The 15,296-nt window shown below is 34.8% G+C and overlaps 1 protein-coding gene across 1 annotated transcript in view; it reads left to right on the plus strand.

The window, feature by feature from the left end:
- The window catches only part of AP-1mu (adaptor protein complex 1, mu subunit), a 45,923-nt gene that overhangs the window by 26,209 nt on the left and 4,418 nt on the right, over positions 1–15,296 (plus strand). Inside the window, exons 4-7 of the mRNA XM_089097127.1 lie at positions 1,308–1,452; positions 4,759–5,028; positions 8,812–9,042; positions 12,665–12,790. Coding sequence (XP_088953253.1) covers positions 1,308–1,452; positions 4,759–5,028; positions 8,812–9,042; positions 12,665–12,790 — 772 coding nt within the window. The remainder of the gene's footprint in view (positions 1–1,307; positions 1,453–4,758; positions 5,029–8,811; positions 9,043–12,664; positions 12,791–15,296) is intronic.

Consider the following 15,296-nt stretch of genomic DNA (forward strand, 5'->3'; position numbering starts at 1 on the left):
CCAATCAGTAAATAATTTATGCAGAGTGAATCAAAATCGTAGAAAATAGGATATTCCTGGGAAATGGGACATTATTTGCAATGAAAATGCTTACAAATTTCTTTCGTTCAACAAAATTTAGCTAAAACTTATAGGGAAGAAGACGATAAAATATCAGCTGGTGCATTGTGGGATATGTGTTCTTCTATTGAGGGTTATGCGCTTTCCAGTAGATGCACTTTAGTCCTCTTTCTTGTGAGGGGGTGGGCAATCTGGCATTTTACGAAAGATGATAGTGTGTCAAAGTTAAGACAATTTAATAGCTTTTTGTGCAGAATCTTCCGTCAAATTATACTGGGAAGATTGAATTTCAGTACTGTTCCTACTATTACAAATAACTCATTGCAGCCGCGAGCTACCTTAGGTAAACAGGAAACAGCTTATCATGCTCCTCTACCCTAATCATTTCAAAGCTTCAATCTTTACTCTCTCCCATGAAATTCTAGTGTTTGTTAAACCCAGGCCCAGATTTACCAATAGGCCCGGGCCTAGGGGTGCAATAAATTTTCAATGAGTGATTTTTTTCTTAACAAAAACTTGATTGATGTGATTCATCGTCAAAGTGTCAGGTGCACTGCCGCCGCGCTGCCTAGTCACAGGAAAGTGATTCTAAAGTTGCATAGGAATTCCGTGGCCACTTATAAATTGTCAGATATCATCCAAGAAAGGCATTTGAGAGTTCGGTATCACCTCTCTCTCTTTCCTTACTTTTGGCTCATCATTGTTACGTTCTGTTCAGTACTCCCACATCTATGAATTCTTGGGGATTTGCCCGAAAATCTCGTCAAAACGGAGCAGCAAAAACGCTTGGTTCTAGGAGCGTCAAAGCTTTAAATCCGGCCCTGGTTAAAACCTCTTTTATGAACTATTCCCATCTCATCCGGGGACGACTTGCTTTTTGTTTAGCCCTAAATTGATCATCTGATATTTCAATTTATAATGATTCTCATAAACGATCTACAATTTATTGGTGATTCTTCTAGAAATGCATGGCGATGCTTATTAGTGGCTATTTCTCTTGTGGTCAAGGCAAACTTAATCAATCGTTATATTACCATCCAATATAGTCAATAGCCAAACGAGATTTTCTCTATCCCGCGCGGCAACTATGTTTAAAGTAAAAGAAAGCTTTGGTGCAAACGGCATGCATCCCCTCTCCTCCCTGTCTAGATTTGATAGTGTTTAAAAATATTAAAAATTGATATTAATTACCATAAATTTGATTAATGAAATTAGTCTATTTATTTATTCTATTTGATTGTTTCTAGATTCATCACACAAGAAGGTCATAAGCTGGACATTGCGCCAAGGCCTCCAATGGCTGTGACAAATGCGGTATCTTGGCGTTCGGAAGGAATTAAATATAGGAAGAATGAAGTTTTTCTTGACGTTATAGAATCAGTTTATTTGCTGGTATGAGACTTTCTTGTTTTTCAAAAAGTTCTTTTTACTCAACTGTGTTCAGTAAAGCATTTCTATTTTCGTTTTTTTTTTTTTTTTTTTTTTTTTTTTTTTGGTGCAGGCAGGATTGCTTCTTGCTTTGTATGTATACTATTTCTTATGGTCTTTTCCCTAAAATAGTAACTTGACATCATATATATTAATAAAAGTAGAAGTTTTAAAATATTTTTTAAATTTATTTTTTTTTTTAGTAGAACAATTCTGAAGATGCACTCTTTGACCAGAAAACTATTTTCAGCGAAACTCAAGACCATCACGATTTTTTTTTTTTCAAAACCCGTAAAAAGGCAGAATGTGGCCTGAGCTAAGGATTACAAAGATCAAATTAATTAAACAAGATGGATATTAGTGAACTAGTGAAGTATCTAGTTTGTATTATAGGCTAAACTGCTAGTAATATAATTTGAAAGTTGTTGATTGCTAAGCCAAAGCATGTTTAATTGCGCCTGTTAAAATGTATTACCAGTTAAACACCCCCAAATGTTCCTTTGGGGAAGAATAAGAAGTGGCTAAACTTTGAATAAACACTGCGAAAAGAATTAAGAATTTCCAGCATTTTGACTGCTTCGCAATAGAGAATTGCTAAATTTACCACTAAAGCTATGTTTTTGTAGGAGTAGAATATTCTTGTGGAGCCGGATTAAGGTCATTCAATAAAAAGAATTTCTTCCTCTGTGCATATTTTCTTTTCGCTTCTCTTTCGGATTAGAACTGAAAATTTCGTCTTCGACCACGTCGTATAGAAGGGAAGTAGTAGAAACAGTCGTAGAAGTTCTAGTGCTTTATTTAAGGGTCGGAAGTGACTTGGAGGCAGCCAGACCACCTCCTATGCCCTTTTACATCCCACCTTTTTGCTTCTTTTCTTGTATGGAAAATTTCGTTATTTCAACTAGGAAAGATTTAATAATATATTGCGAAAACAGGCTTGCGCCTCTATCTACAAAAATTTAAATAATCAAATGCTTTTGTTCACATAGTTAAAAGCTTTCTGTTTTGTTTAGAGTATACAATGAAACGCACATTGCTAAAAGAAGGTAATTTTGGGGTTATATTTTGAATAACTGTTTTTTATAGTTTTTTTTTTCAAGATAATTTTTAGGTAGATTTTAGGGAGTTCCGCTTTCACTGAGATGTACCTACGGGAAATCAGTTAGTGATGTCTTTTGATCATTCCTGCTTAACACAATGTACTGTCAGAATTTGCTTCTTTATCCTGAACGATACTTTATCCTGACATTTGACAAAAAGAAAATTAATAAAAAAAAAACAGAAAATGAAGGTAATGTGTGGACAGAACAAAGGACAGTGGACAGAAAAGAAGCAAAAAGGACCAAAGCAGATTTTCTGCCAAGGACTTTCGACAAGCTGTCTTCATTTCTAAAAAAAGATTGAAAACTAACCTTTTGACGTGAAATCTCAGTTTTCAGTGTTTTTTCTGCTCTGTTAGATTGCGCTTCGAAAGGTTAATTTTTCCCCCTTTTTTTTAGAACGGAAAACAGGTTGGCGGATGTCCTTGCCTAATTGTGTGCTTTTGTCCTTTTTGATTATTTTCTGTCCACTGGCTGATAATACCCTCGTTTTCTTGGCTTCTTGATTTTTTTTTGTCTAACGTCATGTATGGTCTCCTTGCCGAACTGTGTGCTTTTGTCCTTTTTCCTTCTTTTCTGTCCACTGTCTGATATTACCCTCGTTTTCTCGGCTTTTTATTATATTTATTTTTAATTTGTTTTTTTTTTGTCAGACGTCATGTATGGTCTCCTTGCCGAAATGTGTGCTTTTGTCCTTTTTCCTTCTTTTCTGTCCACTGGCTGAAATTACCCTCGTTTTTTCGGCTTTTCTTTTATATTTTTTTTTTTGTCTAACGTCATGTATGGTCTCCTTGCCGAAATATGTACTTTTGTCCTTTTTCCTTCTTTTCTGTCCACTGGCTGATATTACCCTCGTTTTCTCGGCTTTTTTATTATATTTATGTTTATTTTTTTGTCAGACGTCATGTATGGCCAGTTTGGTCTTAGAATGTGTGTCTATTTTATCCTAAAGGTAACTTAAGTTCTTTTTGGTTGTCTAAAATTTTTGATTGTTTCTGGAAAACATAGAAACTGGAAAACATAATTCAAATCAATTCTTGTTGACCACTGAAGATATTTTTGTATGACAAATCTGGAATTGAGTCCCAACCAGGGGTCCCAATTCACGAAAATGTAGGGGGAGGGGCAAGGATTTTTTCTAACTTTTACTATGAAGATACACAAAAAAAATAATCATTTTGGGATAAGTGATGGATGATCAATTTTTTTTCCCAAGACAATACCAAAAAAGATAATTTTCAAAATCTAATGGGCGGGAGGGGGGCCAAACAGTTTCAAATTGATTCTGAAAACATAGTAGTTTGCTTACAAAAAGTTGTTGCTTACAGTTCATCGAAATCTGTTAGGTGCAAAAGAGGCTTCAAGATCAATCCAAATAATTTTATATCAGATACACACAAATTTGAACAACGTCGAGACAAGCGTTTAAATACTGCTGGTAATTGTGTTGAAAAGTATCAAGTGTTTGTCTTGATCAAATGAATTATTTTGGAACAACAGAAATTTGTCTTGTTACATGTTCAATGATTCTTGTAATAAAAAAAATTGTCCAATTGCTAACGGATGTATGTACGGTGATACACATAAATAAAACTAAGATGATGAAAGTCAGGGTTCCTTAAGATGTCAAAAAGTCATATGCAAAAATTGGGAAGCATATAAACCATGCTACTTGGTAGTTTTCATGGCCTAATGAAATTTATTGGCGGATTTTGTCAGAAAATGCCAGTGCTTCCACTATCCCCGAGTTTGTCGGTAACTTTTTGAAATTTGTCGAGTTCTGCTACTGGCCGCTTTGGAACTTTTTGCATACCTGATGGGGACTAAGACTAAAAACTTGACTTGGGAGGGTATCACTTTTTGCGGGTATAATTTTTAATTATTATTGAGGGAGCTACAAGGAATTCAAAATCAAACAGCTAATCATTTCTGTATTTTACATAAGAATATCCATGATTTTGTGACATAAAATAAACTGATATCTTTATAAGAATTACGAGTTTCTTTTTAGTATTTAGGAAACTTGTATTATCTCTTAAAATTCCCACATGAAGAGGCATCAGCCACCATACCCACTCAGTGGATGCGCCCCTTAATGGCGAAACATCTTCGTCATCCAAGTGTAATCTGACATCTAGTCTGACATCTGATCTTCGTTTTTTCTTGTTAGGCCAATGCTAATGGTAATGTTCTTCGAAGCGAGATTGTCGGCTCGATCAAAATGCGTGTCTATCTGTCCGGCATGCCTGAGCTGAGACTTGGACTAAATGACAAAGTTTTGTTTGAATCCACTGGGCGTGGCAAATCGAAGTCAGTAGAATTAGAGGATGTGAAATTTCATCAGTGTGTAAGGCTATCAAGATTTGATAATGATCGCACCATTTCGTTTATACCCCCTGATGGGGAGTTTGAACTGATGTCTTACAGGCTGAATACGCATGTAAGTAATTTTTATACTCTCAATTTAAGCCTACTACTCTTGCTTATCATCCAAATTGTTTTTAAAACTCAAAGAATTATAGTGAATTACAACTTAAACTGCCAAAAACAAATTTTGAGTTTAAAAAACTCTTCTAAGCTCTCTTAACTTTGTTCCTATGAACATATAATTGTAAAACTCAATAGAAACCAGTCTCATGACTTTTTATAATTAGAACTAATCAACATTGGAAAACAATTCGAAATATATAGGTTCAAACACCCTTTTTGAAGAATCTACCCCCCCCCTCCATCTCTACTCCTGCTAATTCCCTCTGAAATTTTGGCTTGGTGAACCTGTGGGCATAGTGTCTTAAAACTTGATAAGGGCTTTTCACAGTTAGAACTAATTAAAATCAGAAAACTTTTAAAAATATATGGGTTTAATGCCCCTCTTTTTGAAGCATCAGACCCCCCACGCCCACTCCTGCTAATTCCCTCTGAAATTTTGGCTGAATGCACCTGTGAGCATAGAATCTTAAAACTTGATCATAACTTTTCACAGTTAAAATTTAGACAATATTTCGGAATATACGGGTTTAGACATTCTTTATTTGAAGAACGAGACCCCCCCCCCCCCCAACGTCCACTCCTGCTAATTCGATCTGAAATTTTGGTTTGATGTGCCTGTGGGCATGAAACCTCATAACTTGGTAGATGCAATCTTCAGCCAATTCCGCTATAACTTTTTGCTGGTCTAACAAAGAGTTATAGTGGAATTGGCTATAACTCAAATGCTGCCATTAATTAATTAACGTTTAATTAAATTATTCTGAAATTTTTTAAACAAAGGCCCTCCTTCCTAAGTGATAAAACCCCAAACCTTTTTTTTCATGCTTTTCGTTGTATTTTTGGCTCGGATCGAGAAGATTATAACTCTGATGCTGCCCAGGTGCTTTTTGCACCTGGAGTTGCACTTTTTGCACCTGGAGTAAAAACGTTTGGAGTTGATACTTCTTCACTTAATTGTTTTTCTTGTTCCGTTTACCGTTCATTGCTTTTCAAATACAGGATGGACTGAAGATTATCAATAGAAGGGGAACCAACAAAATTAAATTTAATAAGGAATAATCAAATACATATTAGTTGATAATAATTAAATAATTGATTTAATAATTTAATACATTACTACTACTAGCAACTCATTACACCACTAAGCTGCCTGAGGCCAATGCAGCTGTGCACCCTCCTTCTCCATCCCAATCTGTTCAAAGCATCCCGCTTTACACCATCCCAAGAAGTTCCTTTTTCCCATAAATCTTTTCTTACGACATCCTCCCACCCCATTCGGAAATGACCTGTCAGTATAAATTGTGGGCTATATCATATCTTTAGCTCTATACCTAGAAATCTTGTATAACTATTGTCTTTCAGCTTACTTTTATTTTTCTTTTGGGGGGGGGGACAAGTTCCTCTTGGGTATGATTTTAGTTTGATTGTTTTTTGATAAAAAGCTTGGGTATTTCACTGAATTCTGGAACTTAAACTACCTTCATAGAAAATAACTTGCTATCGACCTCCATAAACCATTCTCTAGACAAAAAAGCACAGGAGTTTTAAAGAAAATACAAATTCCGATTCCCCGAAGATTGGTCCTAAGTACTTCCTCCTGGGGAAATGTAGAAATAGTGAAGAGCGCTATGTATAAGAGGAAAAACGAAAAATTCACATCTTAAAAAAAATATTAACATTGTCGTGCAAAAGTTCAAAAAATTCCTTAAGTACACAAACCACTCCACACAATTTCAATCGATCCGAGGCATATGTCTGAAACAATAAATAATTTCTTGTGAGATGATATTCTAACAAATGAACCGATCTATATACATAACCGTCTATCACATAGCTTAGGTCAATTGAATCAGGGCAATGGTTTTAGATTAATTGAAATTAGCAGGCTAAAGGCTTTTTAATATAGCTGTTTGAAAGGTGTTGATAGGTAGTGTGGTATGAAAAAGTATTTAGTTGAATAAACATGGTGAAGAAACAACAGTGTTGTTTTCACTTGCAGGTGAAACCTTTAATTTGGACTGAGTCAGTAAATGGACCTTGTGCTCGAGTTGAAATTGCGTTTAAATTTAAAATTAAAAAACGGTATTAGTGTTTTGTAAGCATCACAGCATCTTTGTTTCAGTCAGAAGAAAAACTTTAATAATATTATACTTGTATGCTATACAAAAGAAAACGTGTACAGAAAGATCACGGTTGCGTGTTTACGGTTGCGTTTTTTACGAAGATTTACACAAATGTGAGCAACCCCTTTGAAAAATTCACTGCCTGGAAACTTTTTTTTTTATTTAACAAAATTTCCAAATACATCGCTATTCTTCTGTAATCTTTTAGTGGTCATATACCTAGGAAGAATTGTTTTCTTTTATGGCATTAAATTGAAACTTTCAGGGCTTGATGAGTGGGATATTGGTCATTTCCGTCTACAGTGTTAAAGAGTCCGTCCTGTGATTCAAATTTGATGTGAATAAAAGATATACTTTGAACCCAACTTTTACTATTCCATCGTTTTCTTCCCTCTGCTTTTTATGCTTGTTCCGTTTTCGTGGTAAAATTGAAGTGTGGGAATTATGACTGGTAAAAAAAAGTTGACATTCCTTAAATTTATTTCATAAAGCTAAATTACTATTCAAAGTACGCAGGCGCGATTCTGACCTGATCCAATAATATCATTTCATAATTATTAAACTTGAATCGTGTATCGGAACATTGCTTTTATTTTCATTAGCCTTGAATGACAGAGGTATTTTGATTAAGAGGGGGCAATATAAATTGGTCGAATGTATGGGACTGTGATAAAAGATTAATTTTTAAACTCAGAATTTAAAATGATATTGTCATCTATGCCTAAAAGGCGTATCTCACGAAATTTCAGCTTTTAAAATTGAGATTTTCAACAAAGATCTATTGATTAACACATTTATATATTTTTTAACTTTTATGTTCAAGTCATCTGAACAATAATGTAATATTAATATAAGAAAAAATTTATGTAGATGGGAAAAAAGTACAGGTATGTCTAATGGCCACGAGGGCAGCATAGTAGACGTCTAGTCACAGTTTTTCCTGGTGACGACTTGGCTTTTCTTTTCTTTTTTTTTCATTTTTAATTCTATTATTTCATAAGCTTTTGCACAAATTGGAAAAGTATTCCTAATGTAGAAGATTTGGGATGCTTGCAGTTTCCTTAAAATTCGATTAAATCTAGTTCAAATGCAATGTAAATTTCGTTGAAGCTTTAAAATGAATATAATATATGTTAGTATTCAAGTAAAACTAAAATGATGTCAATAAACAGTTCCCAGCGCCTAGACCTAATGGCAAATAACTTTTCTAGTTAAACATATTTCTTTGGTGTCAATCAGTGAAAATTTGATCAATACTATTGGAGCGGAGCTCATTTCTTTATGGTGTTTTTATTTCGCTTATGGTCAGGTATTCATTCTATTGGTTGTAAACGGGTCATCAGAGCGAACGTAGTACTATGAAGAACTCTATGTAAACAGGCTATGAATTATAAATATTAAATTTAATTGATTAAAATTACTGTATGGTTTCATTGGAAATCAACAGAATGCAAAATTTGAGCTGAATAGGAACACTGGAAGTGAGTGAAATGTTGATTAGAAGACACTATGTTTAGCCTAAACCCTTTGTATCAATTTAGTGTAGTTAAAGTTATATTAAGAGTTAATTAATCGCATTTAAAAAGTAATAATACTATTTTCAACTGCAGGTGAAGCCATTAATTTGGATTGAGTCAGTAATTGAACGGCATGCTCACAGTCGAGTTGAAATTATGGTTAAAGCTAAGTCACAGTTTAAAAGAAGGTCCACTGCCAATAACGTTGAAGTGATTATCTCTGTTCCACAGGATGCGGATTCACCAAAGTTCAAAACGACCGTCGGTAGCTGTAAATATGCTCCAGAACAGAATGCTGTTATATGGACAATCAAATCCTTTCCAGTAATTGTTTTTTCCTTGCTTTTGGCCTAATTATCTTCTCAAAAACTGCAGCTAATATGAGACAAAATATTTGCTAAATAACTTGTGTCATCAAGGGTTGTTCACTCTCTTTTTCACCTGACATGATGAATAGATGATAGATTTTTTTACAATAAATGTAAACAAAACCTAATAAATCACTATGTAACCTCTCCAAGCCGGAATGCATTCTACGGCCGGAAATGCAGGGAGAAAAAAGTAAATCCACCAAAAACGACTAACTGTCCTCCCCCCCCCCCCTCCCGAACGATTCAACTTTCGACAATATAATTAGTTTCTACACTAGAGTCACATGGCTAATGCTTAACAAAAAGATACAGTCCGGCCCCAATATACATAATGGATATCATTTCAAACTCCCGTTTCACATCCTGCTAATCTCTTCACTCGCCAGAAAAAATAAACACTTTTGTGGTGTATCCCACACGGGCCCGCATTTCTAGTATCCAGTTGGCCATTAATACTTGGAATGTTACTGTCAATTCTTTGGTTTTTATCCCAATCCCAAAATTCTATCTCTCAACTCCTTTTAATTACCATTAAAGTACTCTAATTTATCACTACACCTACACCTTAGACTAAATTATAGACCACTCGGTCGCCTAAACCGTCTTTCTCAAAGTGGCATAAAACTAACCTTGCAGAAATCATCCACCTTTTATCTTCCTCCTAAAGCCCCTGATTAAACTAATTTTCCTTCCGTCATGTCAGCTTGACCTCGATGTAGACACCCTGAGAGACGCCACCTCCGTCTCGCTTGTCTCCCATAACTGTATTCCCTGCTCTTTCAGTAAGATCTTCAATGGAACTTGTCCTTCCTTTTCCTGCCCCGCGATTCTGTATTCCCGACATGCCACGACGTTTCAGTATTTTCTTCCACTTTTTCTCCCAACATTTTTCCCATCATCGTGTACCGTTTTTCTGAATACTAAGTTAACTAATCGACCCTCATACAAAGATTTAATTCTTCTCCTAGACCTTAGCAATTCTCAGTGGTCTCTTATTCCAAAGAGTATCTAGGCATAAATTTTCTTTTACTACTAGACCTTTGACCTGTCTTTTAAGCCTAAAAAATCTCAAGTGCCAAAGCTGAATCCTTTCCAACCCTTGTCCTTCCATCACTGTCATTACGGTTCTGAACCGTAATGTTCTGTCGAAATAAACTTTCCTGAAAATTCTCCCTGTACTCTCATGTTCGTTAGGCTTATACTGTATCTTCTATGCTACTTCTGATGAATATTCCCATTAATCTTTTAAATTAGCACTTCCTCAACCTGTCTAATAATTCAATTCGTCGACTATCTTTATTTCTTTTCCTCTGTAACTAAATCTTACTTCCATTTCTTCTCTTATCCGTTGTCCTTCAGGACGGGGTTTGAGCCGTAAAGCCGCCAGTCATTTGGCTTGGGGTTAGTCCATATTACGTGCCAATGGGGTTAGCCCATTTTGGTAAAATGGGGCTCAGTCCATTTTACGGTCAAACAAATTCCCAAATCACATAAGAATTACAGGTACCAGGCTAGGTGGAAAAAGGCCTGGTGATGCTGAAAGCACAGATAAGATTTTACCCCTTGTCGTACATATTGTGTGTACGGGCCTGTCCGTATTCAAAGCTAACTAGTTTACTGATCATGATAGTTTGAAGCTAGGTCTAAGAATTTTTAAAGCTTTTCTGTACTGTCGGCTAGTGGCGCCTCGTCATCTTCAAACAGTAATAGAATTCAATTTACTTTAGCAGCTCTACATATACTCCTGTTTCTTCCTTTTTCTTCTGCCCTCTCCAATATCCACTAAAGCTCTTAACTATTCATATTACCACATTGCTGGAATATGTGAGAGCATATATGGGTGAGAAATTGCTTTTCGGACCAAATTTCGAGACCAGACCAGGTGAGGGATTTTACCAACTAGCTGGTCATTTTACCGACAGTTTTTATCAATAATTAGCATAACGTCCGTTTTGAATACGATGCGTAAAACCACTGCACGAGCCAGTAAACCCGCTGCATTTACCGACCGAGATTAAAGGACACCCTAGACAGTCAATCATTTCAAAAAAAAAACTTCCGTCAATCGATTGATTCAAGCATGATTGACCGTCTAGGAACCTGTTTGACGCTTGAGTCAAGCGTTGTCGGTGATTGATAGAAAGTTTGAATAACTCAAGTGGTTGACGGGGGTGATTTACCGTCTAGACTAGTTTTGTTCAAATATTACGTCAGTCACGCGCCAACAACAATAGAAGACACATCGAAAGTAAACAAAAATGTGGAAAGAGAGTTTATCTGTTTATTAATAGAGTTATAACGGGATCACCCTAAGCTATGGAAAGTTAAAAGTAGTGACTATTATAACCGAAATAACAGGATATTGCGGGCGGTAAAGACATTGAAACTAGATTATACAGTTTCCGAACTAAAAACGAAAATTAATTTTTTAAGAACAAATTTCAATGGCGAGTACAAGGCGATCGAGCAGAAAAAGAAGTCTGGACCGTCAGCAAATGACATCCCACAACCTTCCCTGTGATACTACAATGACCTTGAATTCTTTTTGTTTTTGCTTGAGTGCAACGAAAGTACATGCAAGAAAAGCCAAATCAGTATTAGACGGCATTTCACACACGGTAGACACTTCACTACCCGACTGAACTGAAACTAAAAATCTGGAAGTGAGGTAAACTTGAAGTTATATTGACAGAAGCTTTTGATCAAAATGATTACCGTCTCGGGTCTCCTTAAGATTCCGGTAAATTTCATGTCACTATTTTCATGCGCTTTATTTAACCTAATGGAAAATAGTGGCACCATCTGAAAAATCACGTCAGGAGCCGGTAAAACTACTGCGTTTACGGACCAAGTTCAAAATTTCTGTAGATGACATGTCAGTATTTCAAAGAATGTGGTAGAAATACGTTAATGCACCTAGCTAGTTTTATGGAGCACAAGTAGCACAACTATACGTTGTGCTAGTTTTATGCACCTAGCTCAACTACTTTCTTTAAAATATCAAAGTAAATTAGTCCGGAAAGTGAATTTTTTACAGTAATTACTGTTGTGCTTCACCTGTCAATTCTAAAAAAAAAAAGTTAAATAAGGTATATGACTTATTATTGTCACAAGGCAGCTTTCAACTTAAATCTTTTGCTCATTCGACTTAGTAACTTATTTAGATGAAGTTCGCATTAATTTATATGTTCCTAATTGTCATGTATATACATTATAATATATATAACATATATTCACGACATTTTCCCAAATTTTGCACAAGCGACGTTTGAGCTTTCTTCCTAATAGTTGAACTCACATAATTGTTTTTCCTTTTAATATAGGTTTCTTTTTTTACATTTTAGTTGTTTTGTTATTTTTTTTGGGGGGGGGGGGTGTCTTGATGATTTTGTGATTTGACTTTACTCAAAAGAGTGCCTCAAACTCCAACAGGTTTTATTGTCAACTCAAACAACTACCTTAAAATATTTTTGGACAAATTATTTCTGCCGTTTTATCTTGAAAATACTAAATACCCGATACACAGACACATAATGTAAAGTGTTTTAACCCATTTCTTTGATATTTTATTTTAGGGAGGGAAAGAATTTTTAATGCGAGCCCATTTTGGCCTGCCAAGTGTGGAGGGAGAAGAACTGGAAGGAAAACCGCCAATTCAAGTAAAATTCGAAATTCCATACTTCACAACTTCTGGAATTCAGGTACGATCTTTATCTTATTGATCGCAGGAATAATTACTTTATAGCAAATTCGATATCATATGAAAGCGAAAAAGTTTTTGATATTAAACATTTTAGGGAGGGAAAGAATTTATTTTAGGGAGGGATTTATTTTAGGGAGGGAAAGAATTTTTAATGCGAGCCCATTTTGGCCTGCCAAGTGTGGAGGGAGAAGAACTGGAAGGAAAACCGCCAATTCAAGTAAAATTCGAAATTCCATACTTCACAACTTCTGGAATTCAGGTACGATCTTTATCTTATTGATCGCAGGAATAATTACTTTATAGCAAATTCGATATCATATGAAAGCGAAAAAGTTTTTGATATTAAACAACCAAAAAATGCGCGTTTTTTGAATTCTTATTTTGAGAGGAGGAGCTTGGACACAATTCAGTAATATTAGAAAGTCAAAATTGTTAAGTAATTGGCAACAATTCACATGTTTGAAACTACTGTTCACCAGCGCTTAAAATATTTGAAAACACCAATTATAATAAGTTAATACTAACTATGACTATTAAAACTAAAGAAAAAAACAAAGCTTCTACATGATCAACTGGCCTTTGTAAAGTTACGTCAGGTCAAAATTATTTTTATCTCTGATTGAACTGGTGGCGTCAATACATTTTGTACAAGATTTAATTATTTTTTTTTTTTTTCATATGGACTCTTCCAATAGGATTCGGACCTTTCACAAAATATTCATGATTTCGAGCCCATCAGACACCAAGTTCGTCGACTTCACTGTTAAATTTACGAGATTTTAGCGACTAATGTTTTATGTTTGGAATCTACAACAAGAAATAAGAATAATTAAATATATAAATCTTAAATATATAATTAAATTATTATATTATTATAATATATATGATTTAACTTATTGCAATTTAATTGTATATATAATATAATATATATGTATATTATATATATATTATATATATATATATATATATATATATATATATATATATATATATATATATATATATATATATATATTGTATATAATAATTTAAATTATTAATATAAATATATTAATTAAATATATAAATAAGTAATAACTACAGCATGTTTTGTTTGAAAAGTATTTTTCAAGCTGTTCAGTCATTGTTTTATTTTATATTTTTCTCCATGGGGGAGTTTTCCGCTTGATAAATTATCCGGGGGGAATTTTCTGCGGTAGCAATTTTCTACTTGGAGGGAGATTTGCGGGAAAAATTTTTCACGGAGAGGGGGATTTCTGGCTTGATTTGAAGAACAATCAGAAATTTAAGTTTTGTTTTAAATGAAGGTGTACTAAGAATTTTTTTTTGCCAGAATCGTCCGCAATAAATTTTCCATGGGGAACTTCCTGCGAGAATGGAACTGTCTGGGGGAATTTTCATGGTGGGGGGGTATTTTACGGGGGTGGAACTTTCCGTGGGGGAAGAATTTCTAAAGAAGGGGGGGAACGGATTTCTCGCATTGTTTAAAAACGATCAGAAATTTAATTTAAAAAACAAGTTTTTTCAAATGAAAGTAAAGAGAAACATTAAAACTTAAAGCGAACAGAAGGTATTACGTAAATGAGGGGATTTTCCCCTCCTCGATACCTCGCTCTTTTCGCTAAAGTATGAGTTTTTGTCTCCATTCTTAAAGAATGACTCCTGAAACACAAGGGTCGCTTAATTAGAACAATAAGAAGCTTCAAAAAAAAAAACTTTAGCTTGAAGAGCAAGGTATTGAGGAGGGGTAACCCCCCTCCTATACGTAGTAATTCCTGTTCGTTTTAAGTTTTGATATTTCTGCTTATTTTCAATTGAAAAATCATGGTCTTCATTTAATTACATATATTGAAGTCCATTTAATAGATGAGATTTATTGATAAGGCCTGCAGGCTATAGCAACGCAAAATACAACTAAAAAAAGGCTCGAAGAAAAATAAAATAAGAGATAAAGGAAAAGGAATCAGAAACTAATATTTAATGCAGCATAAAAATAGGGCAAATGAGCTGAGGCACATGCTTGTTATTTTAGGCTGTTGAAGCCACTTGTTAATCGGGTCAGGTGGCTAAACGTTTTCTATAGGCTAAAAAGGGAATTCTTTGTTGGAATTCAATGATCCTCCCTTTTTTGGCCTGAGATAATTTTACTTTTGTCGTGCCCCCAATTTTCAATTTTCTGGCCATTTGCAAGAATTTGTCCCTGTGATTTCTACCTCTGCATCTTTGAGCTCAGACACTTCTGCAACATTTGTTTTGTGGAACAAAGAACAGAATCCTTACGAAACCTGATTTTGGTCGTTTTGTTGGAGAAAGATTACCCCTGACTAAAGGAATGCATTTATAAAATAATCAATTGGAACCAGTAAATCATTCTCATTGTAAATATTACGGCTGATTAGCTTGAAACCTACACGGAAAGTCATAATTTATAATTTTGATGTGCAAGCCTATTGTGCTACCTTTTTTTTATGGCAAAATCTATTCAGCTTCAGCATTGGAAAGGA

Source organism: Artemia sp. Qi Xiang Cuo, chromosome 1 (assembly GCF_049724085.1).
Source record: "Artemia sp. Qi Xiang Cuo chromosome 1, ASM4972408v1, whole genome shotgun sequence".
NCBI classification, from domain to species: Eukaryota; Metazoa; Arthropoda; class Branchiopoda; order Anostraca; family Artemiidae; genus Artemia; species Artemia sp. Qi Xiang Cuo.